Source organism: Lacerta agilis, chromosome Z (assembly GCF_009819535.1).
Source record: "Lacerta agilis isolate rLacAgi1 chromosome Z, rLacAgi1.pri, whole genome shotgun sequence".
NCBI lineage: Eukaryota > Metazoa > Chordata > Lepidosauria > Squamata > Lacertidae > Lacerta > Lacerta agilis.
Window position 1 is genome coordinate 13,858,921 of NC_046331.1, and position 15,583 is coordinate 13,874,503.

Genomic DNA, 15,583 nt, shown 5'->3' on the forward strand with positions numbered 1-15,583 from the left:
GGACCTTCTGCATGCAAAGCAGATGCTCTGTACCTGAGAAATTGGTCCTGTTCTCTAAAAATAAAGTAAGATTCTAATTTTCATGATTCTGGAAAAAGAGATTTAAACAAGAAGCTGCTTTGAATCAGCTTATAGGTACATCTATCTCAGTATTGTCAATGCTTTCCAGGAGTTCAGGAGGGGATATTCCCAGCTCTACCTAGAGACACCACTGGGGGTTGAAGCTGGGACCTTCTGCATACAAAGCAGATGCTCTGCCATTAAGCTACAACCCTTCACCAATCATTTTAATTGGGCCAAGGAGTCAAATTTATTGGTAACACACATCCACCTGGTGATGAAAAAGCAAACATTACAACAGTGGTTCTCAAAGTGGGTAGGATTACCTGGGGGCCCTAAGAAGCAAGGGGGTAGCAGGAGGGTGTAAATGGAGGTGTTAATGACTATCAGACTTTGAAAAGCTGGCTTCATAGAATCAAGTGCATTCATTTTGTTGAATTAAACTGAGTAGTTCTAATTGAACAAATGTGCAATTAATGATTACTGTTTTGAACTTTTTTGTGTTATTATCTTCCTCAGTGGGTCATGAAAACTGCTACTCTGAATAATGATTTGTACAGGGTAGGGCACTAGGGATTAGTTTGTGGAACCAAGGGGGCGGTGGCCTGAAAAGGTTTAGGAGCCATTGCATCAGGAGTTTGTGGAGTGGGGAGTAAGTAACAACCTCAATGAAAGGAATAGAAGCCATAGCACACAAGAGAGGATGAAGGAATTGTTTCCATGCAAATTTTCAGCTCCATAAAAGAATGGAAGAGAGTTCACCTCAAAAAGTATACCATAGAGCTGGAAGTTTCAAAAAAGGGGAACCAAAATGGTCAAAAGGGTGGAGTGACTCCTCTATGAAAAAAGGTTGCAGTATTAGGGGCTTTTTAGTTTAGAGAAAAGGCAAGGAAGAGGTGACATGATGGAAGCTTATTAAATTATGTGTGGTGTGGAGACAGTGGATAGAGGGGAAAAAATCTCCCTCTCTCCTAACACTTGAACTCATGGTCATCCAATGAAGCTGAATGTTGGTGGATTCAGGACATTTAAAAGAAAGTCATTCTTCGTGCAGCATGTATTTAACTGTGGAACTCAGTGCCACAGGAAGGAATTATATCCACCGACCTAGATGACTTTAAAGCAGACAAATTCATGGAGGAGGATAAGACTATCAGCGGTTACTAGCCATAATAACTATGCTCTGTCTCCAAAGTCAGAGGCAGCAATGGTTCTGAATACCAGTTGCTGGAAACCACAGGAGGAGAGAGCTGCTCTTGTGCTTGGGTCCTGCTTGAAGGTCTACCCCCTAGGGTATCAGGGTGGCTACTGTAAAAACAGGTTTCTGGATTAGATGGGCCATTGGCCTGATCCAGCACGGTTCTTCTTATGTTCGATGAGGCTGAATAAATTGTTTCCACCCAATGCCACGCCAAATTGGAAATCAATCCAACTGCGCAACTCTCTCCCTACGTGAAAGATACATGAACCACTTTCCCAGTGACCCGTGAACTTTGCAAAGTCACTGCCAGAGCTAGAGAAGAGCTCCTTGTTCAATGAGAGAGCGCCATACTGAAAGGGCACATTAATTTGTCACACACCGTTGCCGACATGTCCTGTTCTCGTCAGGAAGAATGCCGTCAACACAGCACATAAAGGGGAGAAAAGCACCTTGTCATTAGTGACCGTCATTTCCCGCCGACTCCAGTCGTTCAGTGAGGTCACCAACGTGCATCTGAAATCCATTGAGGAGGACAGCGACAGCACCCCCCTGAAGGGACTGGGAGTCTGCGGGGGTGAGCCGTTTGCAAAGAAGAGAAGATGGAGACAGACAGATGGATGAACGGGAAGCAAGACACTTTTCCCGTCTGCTCCTGCAATCTGGGGTCACTGACAGTGCAGAACAAAGTGCCCAAGAGTGCAGAAGGAATGAGACAGAGTGATACTTGAATTTCTTTTCTTCCCCCAAAAAAGAAGAACCGTTCCCTTTGCAGGAGGGGTTGGACCAGAGACGAGGATCCCAGCATGGAGCAAATTGAACCAGTTGAGACAGTAAGCGTTAGGTTGGGAGGGGGAGAGTCTGTGTATGGAGTGGGTAGTGATTGGATAAGGTTGGTGGGAGACACTTTGAGCTCTAAATGTTGTTGGACTACAACTCCCATAATCTGCAGCCAGATTCTCTGGCTGTGATTCCTGCACTGAGGAGGGAATGGACTAGATTGCCCTTTGAGTCCCTTCCAATTCTACAATTCTATGAGACACTGGTGGTGGCATTATCGGAGATGGAGGTGCCTGAATGAGCCTTTAGATACAGCAGAAAAAAAGCTTGTGTTTTAGGGATAAACCATCAGCCTTTCAGTGTGGGATCATCAGGCTTGTTACAGGGGAGGCAGGTGGGCAACTTTTGGTGGGCATGCTAATTGTGTAGGAAAGGTCACCACTCTGATGAAACGCAGGTGACCTCAACGTGTGGGGGGGGGGGAGAGAGAGAGAGAGAGAGAGCCAGCAGAGTGTAGTGGTGCACTTCCTCAAGTTCTCTCTCTTAACCAACAGAAAGGTAAGGCAAAAAGGGCTCCTGATCCAGGCACAACCTGGAAAGTCGTGCAAAACAGACATAAAGGACAAGTGTGGTGTAGTGGTTAGTGCTGGACTAGGACCTGAGAGACCAAGGTTTGAATCCCCACTCAGCCATGAAGCTCACTGGGTGACCTTGGGCCAGCTACTCACTCTCACAGTGTTGTTGTGATTAAACGGGGAGAGGGAGAACCATGTGGGCCCCCTTGAGCTCCTGGAAAAAGGTGGGGTGTAAATGCAATAAATAAATAAATAAATAGTGTCTGAGATGGTGGGGGAGGGGAGCAGTAGTGCCATGATGGTAGGCATTAAGTCCAGGATCCACTTACTACAATAAACAGCATACATGCACGAACACACCCAAAATAGAAAGGCTGGCTCATCACACATTGAAGTAAGTGGAATAATGTGCACTGACATCTAAAAAATTAAAAGTGGAAAGGTTGTACCCAGTGGCGGAGTAAGGCTCCGCGGTACCCGGGGCGGCAAAGGAAACGCCCCGGGGGCGGGGCGTCGTGACATCACATTGTGACGTCATGACGCTCCGCCCCCAGGGCGTTTCCGGGGGTGCCGGCGCCGCTTCTGCAGCCCTCTTTTAAGCCGAAGAGCTCGCTTTTAAGCTCTCCGGCTCAAAAGGAGGCTGTGGAAGTGGCGATCCGATGACAGAGTGCGCCTGCGCGCGCAGGCGCACTCCGTCGTCGGGCCGTGCGCTGCCGCTCCCAGGGTGACGGAGGGAGCGGCAGCGCGTGGGAATGGTGGGAGGGGCTGCCTCCTGCCACCCCCACGTGCCGCCGTTCGCTCCGTTGCCCCAGGAGCAGCAGCACCGCACACACCGTGCGCTGCTGCTCCCGGGGGGGACGGAGCCAGCGGCAGCGCGTGGGGCTGACAAGCGCCGGCCCCTCCTGCCACTCCCCACGCTGCCGGTCACCCCGGGAGCAGCAGCGCTGCACGGACGGGGTGCTCCCTCGGCCGTGCGCTGTTGCTCCTGGGGTGACGGAGGGAGCGGCAGCGCTTGGGAATGGCGGGAGGGGCTGCCGCTTGTCACCCCCATGCGCCGCCGCTCGCTCCGGTCGCCCCAGGAGCAACAGCGCACGGCCGAGGGAGCACCCCATCCGTGCAGCGCTGCTGCTCCCGGGGTGACCGGCGTTGCCTGGGGAGTGGCGGGAGGGGCGCCGCTTGTCGCCCCCACCCGCCGCTTGTCGCCCCCACCCGCCGCTTGTGGCCCCTGTCGCCCGGGGGCGTACCGCCCCCAGCGCCCCCCCCTAGCGACGCCCCTGGTTGTACCTCAGGAACAGAGCATTTGCTTTGCATGCAAAAGGTCCCAGCTTCAACCCCAAGTAGGGCTGGGAAAGACTCCTTGCCTGAAACCCTGGAGAGTTGCTGCCAGTCAGTATAGGCAATAAAGGAAAGCTGTCTGTGAACAAACGCCAGCTCCCTCAGCCTGAATAGAAAGATGAGCGCTACACCCCCATAGTCTCCTTTGACTGGGCTTAACCGTCCAGGGGTCCTTTACCTTTACCTTATAGGTAATATTGAGCTAGCCGGGGGTCTCTCCCACCTGAAGATGCCATTGGGGATTGAACCTGGGGCCTTCTGAATGCACAATAGATGCTCCACCTCTTCCCCAAATGGAAGGGCCTCACATGCATTATTTGCTATAAATACTACCCTTTATTGTGAGGTGAATTTAATGACTATGCACTGCAAATGATCTATTTTCCAGTCTTTGATTACACATGCACCAAATTGAAGTTTTCTGAGTGGTTTGGAAGTACCGTAATCACTTTCAAATGTACTCTGGTGGGTGTGGGTGTGTGCGTTTCCCTGTGGGGTGGGGAGAGAGATGTACAAATGTCCCATTTGCTGATTGCCCCCCTGCCCAGTGACTGGGGTTGTTTCCAGCACGTAAGCATTCCTAAGTCACGGAGGAAGCATCCCGTAAAGGAAATAGATACCTCCCACACGGCACCAAGCTCAGCCCAAGTTCCTTTCAAGACAGACACTGACAATGCCCCCAAAAAGTTGATCAAGTCACCCACCAGCTATTAGATTGCTCAGAGGCCATTTCCCCAGACAAAGAATGTAAAGTGCTAGCAATAATTGCAGCACACTGAAAGGTCAAAATCCTCCAGACAGCAAGAATGGCAAAGATGCTTAATGGAGAGAAGCAGGAGAGGCACACAATCCAGACAATAGCAGGAGGAGAAAGGAATCACTAAAAAGCACAAGATGACAAGGAGAAAGGAGGGTGGGAAGGTGTGTTGAAAAGGTGGGGGCGGGGGCGGGGAGAGAGAGAAAGAGAGAGAAAGAGACTTTCTGAGAACTCCAGTAACTGTAAAGCGGCAAATGATGGTTCGGGGTGGGGAGAGAGAAGGGGTGTCATTATGGGCAATTTGCTGGCTCAGGGGAAGGAAGGAAAGAAGGAAGGATGGGGAAGAGCTCATTTTGCACAAAGAGCTGTGGTGATTAGGAAGGAAGGTTTCATCATGAGGTTTTATTGTAAAATCACAGAGGAGGTAGAAACACTGGTACACCACATCAGGACTGAGACAGACTAAAAGGCAGGAGTGATGGAAGGGACAAGGGCATCCTGGGGGTTATGACCACACAGGGGCAAGGAGGTGAGGGTTTTCATTGGCTGCCAGCCACAATGTGTATGCTCTGCCACCACAGTTGGAGGCAGCAATGTTTCTGAATGCCAGCTGCTGGAAACCACAGGGTGTGGGAGAGCTTTTGCACTCAGATCCTGTTCATGGGTTTCCCATAATGGGCTTGAGGGTTTCCCAAATGGCCACTGTGAGAACAGAAGGCTAGACTATATGGGCCACTGGCCTGATCCCATGTTTTTGTGACAGCATTGGGTTATCTAGCCCTCTCTCATGTTTCTTATTAAGATATGGGATAGGAGGTGCAACAAAAGCAGCAGAAGCAAGCTTCCCTTTGTGTCAAGGGGAGCCCTTGAGGATCAGAAAGTGGTGGCCCGAGCACTGTGTCACCAATTAAAGGCAGGGATTGCATGCAGTTTAAGCCAGGATGCTCACACACCATCTCATAATCTATTTGGTCCAGTACTGTAATGCCATTATACTAAAAAGATAGGAAGCTGTGTCATGCTGAATCAGACCATGGGTTTATCTAGCAGAGTATTGTCCACAATGACTGCCCGCTCTTCTCCAGGGTCTCTCTCCAAGTCCCATCTGGAGATGACAGAAATTGAACCTGGGACCTTCTGCTTGCAAGGCAAGAAATTCCACCACTGAAGTATAGTCCTTCCCCTAAGAATAAAGCAAGATTACAGGGCTCATGGTTGTGAAGAAAGGGCTGGCTTATATAGGAACACATGAAATTTCCTTATACCGAGTCAAACCGTTGCTCCATCTAGCTCAGTATCATTTACAATGGCAGTGGCTTCCCAGGGTTTCAGGCAAAGGTGGATCTGTAACACTCCTGGGGGTGGGGAGAAGAGCTGTGAGAGGATTTTTTAGGGTGGAGGGAAACAGATGGGAAGGGAAGGACTGAAATCTCCCCCTCTTTCCCTGCTGCAAAGTGAACTCTTGCTCAGGTTCACGTTATACATAGTTGCAGGGTTGAGTGTGCAGCATCACCACCCCCAAAATAGCTGAACGTCAGGGTTTGCCAGCTGCTAAGCTGTGCAGGGATGCAACATACCCTTGGCAGGAAAAATAATCCAAAAGCAAGACGTGATTCCCCAAGGAGTGCCTGTGTGTTCCAAGACACAGCACACAACATTAATGTGCTAATGTAAAGCTGCATCGCTCTGTCTGTGAAATATTGTATTAACAGCCTCTGTAGCAGGCTAGTGGTGGAAGGGGATGTGGTTCCATTTTCTTCTGTAAGAACAGAAGCAGAGTCTTGCTGGATCAGGCCAAAGGCTCACCTAGTACAACCCCTGCCTTCACAGTCACCAACCAGATGCCCCAGTGGGAAGCTAACAAGCACAGCCTGAGCACTACCAAACTCTGCCTACTTGTACTTCCCAGCAAACAAGAGACATGCCGCCTTTCACAGTGGAGCTGTCTGATAACCTTATTTATCCATCATGAATCTGTCTAATCACTCTTTTAAAGCCATCCAAGTTAGTGGCTGTCACTGCCACCATTTTTTAAAGTATGTTTTAACTGCTCTATAATGTTTTTCTTTTTAAATTGTGGATCCATTTGCAGCCCTGGGCTCTTTCAACAGGAAACAAATGAGCAAGCAAATCATAGCACTATTCTGTATAGCAGCATGAAGTTTTCCTACCTGTGGATGAAATTCTTCTTCTCTAGGTACTCCATAGCAGAGGAGATCTGGGTGGCCATGTAGAGGAGCACAACAGCATTCACCTCCTGCCTGTTGCAGTCCCGCAGGTAATCCAAGAGGTTTCCATATGTCATAAACTCGGTGATGATGTAAAACGGAGGCTCCCGTGTGCATACGCCTATGAAACATTTAAAAATGAACAAATTAGATTTTTTTAAAAAATAAATCCAGCTAAAGAAAGAAAAAATAATTTATGATTTGCAGTATTAATTCTGGGTTGTATCCATTGTTAGGCCACCTTCACACCATGCATTTTAAGCACTATGATACCGCTGCAAACCTCTCCCACAAAGAATTATGGCTTGTTAAGGGTGCTGAGACCCCTATTGTCCTCCCAAAGCTACAATTCTCAGTGTGGTTTAACGATCAATCCCTTTTCCTAGGGAACCCTTAATTTTCTGAAAGGAGCTCAAGGTGGTGTTTATGATTCTTCCCCCGCCTCCTTTCATTTAATGCCCACAACAAACCTGAGAGGTGGGTTAGGCTGAGAAGCAGTGACTAGCCCTACAGTTACCCAGTGAGCTTCGTGGTTGAGTGGCAATATGAATACTGGTCTCCCTGGTCCTAGACTAACACTAACTACCACACCACGCTGGCTAGGAGAGACCTACTGTACTGTCTGAAACCCTGATGAGCTGCTGCCAGCCAATGTAGACAATACTTAACTAGATGGACCAAAGTTCTGACTCTGTGTATGAATGATGAATGATTTTTAAGCTAGAGGTGCTGCACTCCTGAGGAAGGGGCCACAGCTCAGTAATAAAGCATCTGATTTGCATGCAAAAGGTCCCAGGGTTCAATTCCCATCATCTCCAGGTAGGGCTGGGAGAGTCTCCCTACCTGAAGTCCTGGAGAGCTGCTGCCAGGACAGTACTGAGTTAGATGGTTCAAAGCTCTGACTTGAAATAAAACAACTTTCTATGGTAAGAGAAGACAAAGTTTCCTCCAGAAGCTGGTTAAAGGTGTCTAAGCTTTCTGGCCTTTTATATATTAAATACAAGTATGAAGATTTAAACACACACAGACGCACAAACCTAACTCTGTTCAACTTTAAAAAAATAATAATTGCCAGCTCCTGCCAGTGAATTGAATTGTCTCTCTGTGAAGCTTTGGTGTGGCTAAGTGGTTTATCTTCTCCTTTATGTCCTGTATTGCTGTGCAAGGCTTGGGTTTGAGTTGCCCTGCTTGGTATTTCTGACACTTACCCAGTAATTGCACCAAGTTTGGATGCTTGATCTCCTTCATTACCGCTGCTTCTTTCAAGAATTCTTCTACCTCCATAGTGTCCTCCTGCAGGAAAAGAGGGAAGGGGAGGACAGGGGGAGAGAGAATGATTTCAGCACATGGTCTAGATAATGGAATCGCTGGAAATTATAGTTGCAAGAACAATAATAACCTCTGGTCTCAGGCTGTGGAATATTGATAACCTCTAGCCTCAGGTTGCAGAAAATCGATAACCTCTGGCCTCAGGCTGTGGAGCATTGATAACCTCTAGCCTTACATTGCATAATATTGATAACCTTTGGCCTCAGGCCTGCCCCTCAGTGCAATCCTTGTCTGTGCATGGATTTACTTTTGCACAACTCTATGTCATGGTCTGGTTGGACACAGAGGAATGGTGGGAGGAACCAGCTGGGGAACCGACAAGGGAAGAAGGCTCAGAGCCCAGGGAGTGGTTATGGGATGAAAATGAGTGGTCAGAGGGAGAAGACTGCAAAGAAAAGGTGTTGCAATCTGAAGAGGTAACTGGGCTTAGTGAACTGGGAGTGTTTGTGGCAGAGAGAAGTTAAGAATCAGAAGCTGAAGCTGGCGAGTGGGAGGAGGAAGGTCTATATGCAGAGATGAGTCAGGCTGGTGAAAAGTCATGGGTGTCTTCCCCTCCTGCTGTGACACGCTTGCCTCTCTCCCCCCCCCCCCCGGTCTTCCAGAACAAGGGAAAGGTATGAAAAGAGTGGAGGAGAGATTGGCTGTATGCAGGCACAGTATCTGATTGCTTGGGGAAAGCCCTGGAGAGGAGGAGACAGGAGAGGAGGAGGAGGAGCTGTGGGGAGGTGGGGACCTTGTCTCAGCAACTCATTCCATGGAATAAGGCCCACCAGAAATGAGCCACTGCGCTCATTAGGCTTGACACTCCACAATGTCTGTGGAGATCATGTTTTTGCTAATAAAGAGTTAACTCCAACTTTGGACTGTATGATTACTGACCAGCATGCACTGGGACACTGTACTTTCCATCTCTCTCTTCCTCACAACTGCCCCTTAAATCTGGGGGTTCCTCCAATCCTCAGGAGCCATTTGGGGAGGGTGCAGGGCACGCACGGGGTGGATGAGGGGGGAGGAGTTCTATTGTGTGAGTGTAAACCTTTGCTAATAGAACAAGTGCATTGGATACCATCCTATATTTTGCTTGAAGCTTTTATTTTATATTTTGCTGGTGTTGGGTTACTGCAGTTCCAGGAGACAATTTTCTTCCCTATATCCAGATTAAACTCTCCCTTTATTTGTTTTGAAAAGGCCACGCTAGTACCATCCGAAGAATGGCTGAGCAATGTGGAAATAGATGCAACTTCAGAAACCATCACCTTCCTCTGAAATATCACAGGGGCTCATTTACATGCTGAGCCAGGGGGTGGTGGTAGCTGGGTTAACTGGAATTTGGAGTAAATCAAGAATCAATCTGTGGGCTCCTGGCTGATCCCCTGTGGGGAACCGCAAGTCCAGAAGCCAAATATGGCCCCCAGGCCTTTCTATCGGGCCCTTCAGGCCACACCTGAATGTGGAGGGTCTGCTAACCTATTAAGCTGCCAACAGGCCTACCCAATGGATTTGTTTAGTCAGTGTTCAAAGCCATCAGAACTAGTTTCCATCAGCACACCTTGATGAGTTAATGAAGTATTATATAAAAAGATACTCTTTTGCCTGTCCAGATCTACTGACAAACAACTTCCCCAGGTGACCCAAAGTTTTCATATCATGGAGGAAAAAGGATCCCCTTCCTTGCTCTCTTTCCATGGAATTATGCATAACATAGATAAATTCCATAAACTGCTACCATGTCCGCACATTAATAATCTTTTCCCTCCTTGTTTCCTGCATCTTGTGTGAGACATGACACAACCTGACATTCAAGGCTTGGTTAGGTAGTCAAGATTCACAGAGGAAAGATGTATCAGTAGCTTAAAAAGTTCAGAGGCATATACCGGAGTGGAGAAATCTCTGGTCCTCTAGATTCCAGCTCCCATCATCCCTCCAGATGTCACTGGACTCCTGTTCCAACCATCCTTCCAGCCACCAGTGGACTTCAACTCCCATCATTCCCAACCATGATGGTTATTGAACCTCATGGGAGTTGAGAGGATGACAGGGGGGGGATGGCAACAGGTTCACTGTCCCTGTCACATATAATCTACAAATACAAAATGAGGAAAACCCAGTGTGGTTTAGTGGTTAGAGTGTCAGACTAGGACTTGGGAAACCAGGGTTTCAATCTTCCACTTGGCCATGAAGTTCTTTGGATGACCCCTCACCAGTCATCATCTCCCAACCACACAGGGTTGTTGTGGAGATTAAGTGTGGAAAACTACATACGCTGCCTTCCTGATCTGGAAATGCTTTTAAAAGTATTAAGAAGTATTAAGAGGGCCTCATTGGCTTCAACTAAAATTCCATCTAGTCCAGCATCCACTTCGCTCCTCAATTGCTTGTCTCTAGCCACTAAAACTCAGTGGCACATTGCCTCTCTGGAAACTGTGGCTAACAGCACAAGCAGAATTGTTTAGCTGTGGTTCCTGCATTGAAGGGGTTGGACCAGATGACCCTTGGGGTCCGATTCCAACTATACAAGTATAGAAGAGCTTCTGCCACAGAATTCCCACCCCCCTCAGAGTTTGCAATGGAACCTGAACCATGGAGATAAAGTTTTGCATTTAAAAAGCCACTGCCTCTCTCTTTTTTCTCTTCCACTGCCACAGTTAAAATTGCATTATGATGTTATTAGCAGAAAGCCATCTCGGCTTGGCCTCACTCTGGAGCGAGGAAGGTACAGTTCCTGCTCAGCGGGGCATAGAGTCCAAGATAAACAGAAGCTTGGGTGGCCAGAAGGTCATTTACAAAGCACGGCTGGGAGGAGGCTGTGCCTTTACAGACAATGCTGTTCTCTGTCCCCGGGCTTCTTTCTGGGAAGGGGGAAAAATACATTGATGGGGGATAAGGCAGAAAATGGCAGAAAGGGATACTGGGAGGTGGGATGGACTGGAAAACGGCACAGAGGCAGCACCACTGTGAAACGGAGAAGAAACCTTGGGGTTTCGGATGCTAGGAAAAGGGGAGATCCAGCAGAATGCCACCTGCCTGCTGGAAATTCCTCCTGCACAGGGGCTAGTAAAATGAATAAGAGCTACACTAGATTGTGGCCTCCACTTTTTCCAATGGGGCATGCACGGATTAATTTTTTGGTACATCCCTGCATTTATACCTCACCTTCTTCCCCAAAGAGCTCAGGGTGGTGTACATAGTCCCCCCCCCCATTTAATCCCCACAACCGCATGAGGAAAGTTAGGCTGAGAGAGTGACTGGTCCAAGGTCACACCCAGTGTACTTCATGGCCAAGTGGGTGATTTGAACCCTGGTCTCCCAAGTCCTAGTCTGGTACTCTAATCACCACACTGTACCAACTCTCTAATTTGGTGTTAGCGTTTTTCTGCTAGAGGTGCTTGAATGTATCTGGCCAACCCTGAGGACTTAGATGTTTCTGTTCCCAGCTGCTAGGAATCACAAGTGGGGAGAGTGCTACCGTTGCACTCGGGTCCCGGTTACAGGCTTCTGTTCAAGGTAACTAGTTGACCACTGTGAGGACAGTATGCTGTACTAGACGAGCCTTTGGAACGATTCAGCTGGCAGGCCCATCTTATGTTCTTAAAATCTGGCTCAGTGCTCATTTTGCTGTTCGGCATTTTCACCCCATCCATGTATTTGCTTCCAATTAGTTTGACTGGCAGCTGGCAGGTGACTTCCTCTCCCTAGCCAACAGAAACCAGGCTAATAAAAAGTAAAAAAGGATGATGTCTGAACGGTAAGCCGAATGGTAAAAACAATAAGACTGGTTATAAATCACACAGCCGAGAAACCTAGTGGTTAGTGCTGGCTGTGAAGAATCTTAGCTTCTAAACAAGTTTCTTGACCTCAAGAACCTTCTTCAGAACTCTGGAGACATGTTGGCTAAGCGTGCTAAATAAACGTTCACAATCCAGGTTGGCGTTATAGCCTTTGAGCCTGGGAGTGGTGGTCAAGAGACAGAGTTACCCCATGCTGTGATTTCCTGTCCTCCTACATTCTGTTTACTTAATAAGCCATTTATTTTCTTATAGAGAGAGGATTGTGAAAGGAATTTGCATCAGGCTACCGACTGAGAACCCATAGAACAGAGTCCAGCTCTCATGAGCCCTACAATGCAGCTTCCCTTCTAAAGCTGGGCAAATCTATCAATTTTGGTTTCTCCCAAATTCACTCGCCTCACCCCTTAAGTTTTAAGTTCAGCTCTCCACATTTCCATGGTATTTTAGAGTCAAATATTAGCATTTTGTAAGCATTTTTTTTCCTATTACCATCCTCGTTGTCATTACCAGTTGGTCTCACAGTGGGTTGCAACATCATACAAGGAATGGGGAACTTCAGGAATGTGGCCCTCCAGCCTTCTTTATTTGGCCCTTAGGCCACATCCCTCCCAGTCCTTCCCTAAGTGCTTCTGCTTGTTCAGAATATGCTCTTGAATTGCCACGATGCCTAGAGACAATGCCCCTGTGACTCTGGACAAATAGAAACAACAGAGCATGTGCTTCTCCAGTGTCTTTATTATAGAGACATTCGTACTAGCCTCATCTTAACATTACTGCATAAGTACCCAGGGCACACAGGACAATTCTATACCTCCCTGCTGCTTTCAGATACCAACCCTGCTACAACATATGTTGCCAGATTCTGCACAGCAGTGCTCAAAATTCATCGGATGATGACCTGTGCCACATACTAGATATAATGAGCACTCGTATTAGAGTGCTCTGTAGACTGATAGCTATAGTCTTATATATACAGCACTAACCTTTTACGCTATTCCACTCTTTTCTAATGTTCTTAATCCTTCTTTTAGACTGTCTTAGCTTCTTTTGGATTCTTATAGACATACTTTCTGTCTTTACTCCTTTTAGTTTTTTAAAACTTTTTTTAGATTCTAAATGATTACTGTACTTTTCCATCTATAAGAAACCCCATGTATAAGACGCCCCCTATTTTGGGGGACTTCGATTTAAGAAAATGGGGGGAGATACTATCCATGTATAAGACGAACCCAGATTTTGAACATTATTTTAGAATAAAAAAACATAGTCTTATACACGGAAAAGTACGGTATATCCCTCCCTCCTTATGCTGGTCTACGACTGTAATAAAGATTTGTTGTTGTTGTTGTTGTTGTTGTTGTTGTTGTTGTTGTTGTTGTTGCAATGATGCCTTTTGCTTGCCTTGATGGAAAATGGAGAGACGGCTGGGTTTTTCCCCATGGCTGGATTGTTATATTTATGTGTTGTTGTTGTTGTTGTTTATTATTATTTATTACTACTACTACTACTACTACTACTACTACTACTACTACTACCAGTGCCTCACTAGCAGGTCCCACCAATTTATAATTCAGAGCACTTAAAACAGATTACAACCACAGGAATGGGGTGTGCCCTGAAAACACACATCTCAGGTGTCAAAAAGTCAGGGTAAATAGGTGCTTTGGAAAGCTGCATAATGGAGATGATAGATGCACCACTATGGGGAGGAAATTCCACAACTTAAGGGCTATTACAAGGGATTGTCCTCCCCTGGACTGCCACCCTCCCCCAAATTTCTGTGGGAGGTGAAACTACAAAGAGCCCCCCCTCCCCGCTGATCTTAACACTCATGAGGATCTGTAGAAAAGGAGGCAATCTCTCAGATATTTGGGACCCAAGTCATATAATAAGTTTTAAATGCTATTTTCACTAATGTATACATTGTTAGGCACAATTCACCCATACACATTTTTGTAAACATTACCTTTCTGGAGAACCGCACTGAAAATCTCAGAGAAGTGCAAATTCAGGACAAACCTTGCACTTGGTTTTGTTCATGGTTCCAGAAAGTGCAAATAGATAGATTTGCATTAAAATGCAAACTGAATTGAGTTTCTCCTCCATCCTTATTCCCTTTCACCCTTTGCTGTGGAATTTTGACTTCCTTCCTTCCTTCCTTCCTTCCTTCCTTCCTTCCTTGTTTGTTTCATTTATGCTGGTGAACATGGTTCCCCCCTCCTTGCTTAATCCCCACAACAACCCTGTGAGGAGGACTAGGGTGAGAGGAAGTGACTGGGCCCAGGGTCACTCGGTGAGTTTCATGGCCAAGTGGGGATTTGAACCCTGGTCTCTCCCAAGTCCTAGTCAAAGATGCTAACCACGACACCACACTGCCTCTGCCTCTGTGATGCAATGAAAAACCTCTTCCAGAACCTCTGTCTTAGCTCCTTGATGTACACCTCATTTTCCTCCTCTTCCAGGAAGACCACAGCATGCATGAAATATCAGGGGAAGCCTGACAGTAGCAATAATTTGTTTGTAAGCCTATTGGGCATGAAAAGATTCCAGGCTGACTGATCTTCAGCCTCCCACAAGGCTGGGGCTGGAAAGAGGCCGTGGCCGAAGTCAGCTGCAGGATGGATGTCTCAAACGTGACCCTCCAGAGGCACCCAGGTGGGTCAGGCTGCTGGATTCAATCACATCACATCATCAGAGGAAATGGAGCAAGCGTATGGCCAGATCTGTAGGACCAAAGAAAGCCTGGGGGGTGGGGGGAGAAATCAAGCTCTTGTGTGCTGAAACATTGGAGAGGCCTGGGATGGTTTCCTTGTCTTGATGCAGGCAACAAAAGTTCTGCAAAAGGGGAATGGTTGTGGGGCAGAATATTCTGCAACCTGAGGCCAGAGGTTTTTGATGTTCCACAGCCTGAGGCCAGAGGTTTTCAATGTTGCAGAATCTCAATAACCTCTGGCCTCAGACTGTGGTACATTGTAAACCATTGGCCTCAAATCCTTGATCATCTTGGCTGCCCTTCTCTGCATATGTTCTAGCTTGTCAATATCCTTCTTAAATTGTGGCGCCCAGAACTGGACACATTACTCCAGGCGGGGTCTGACCAAAGCAGAATAAAGTTATTCTATTACTTCCCTTGATCTGGATACTTCTCTTGATGCAGCCTAAAATAGCATTAGCTTTTTATGCTGCTGCACCACACCATTAACTCATGTTAAGCTTGTGATCCACTAAGACCCCTAGGTCCTTTTTACATGTACTACTAGTAAGTCAGGTGTCCCCCGTCTTAAATTGGTGGATCTTCCTGCCAGCCCAGAAGCTGACATTTGTCCCTACTGAAATTAATTTCTCTAGTTTGGGGCCACTTCTCCAATCAGTTAATGTAATCTTGAATCCCGATTCTGTTTTCAGTGGCATTGCCTACCCCTCCCAGCTTGGTGTCATCTGCAAATTAGATGAACATCCCCTCAATTCCTTCCTCCAAGTCATTTATAAAGAGGTTGAACAACAATGGGCCCAGGACACAAGGAACCAAGAGT

General features: G+C 47.2%; 1 protein-coding gene across 2 annotated transcripts in view; it reads right to left on the reverse strand.

Annotated features, from left to right (window-relative positions):
* The window catches only part of ABL1 (ABL proto-oncogene 1, non-receptor tyrosine kinase), a 117,849-nt gene that overhangs the window by 13,822 nt on the left and 88,444 nt on the right, over positions 1-15,583 (reverse strand). For both annotated transcript variants that reach the window (XM_033138387.1, XM_033138388.1), the window contains exons 5-6: positions 8,142-8,226; positions 6,877-7,054 (exon numbers count right to left, since the gene is read on the reverse strand). In XM_033138387.1, coding sequence (XP_032994278.1) covers positions 6,877-7,054; positions 8,142-8,226 — 263 coding nt within the window. The remainder of the gene's footprint in view (positions 1-6,876; positions 7,055-8,141; positions 8,227-15,583) is intronic.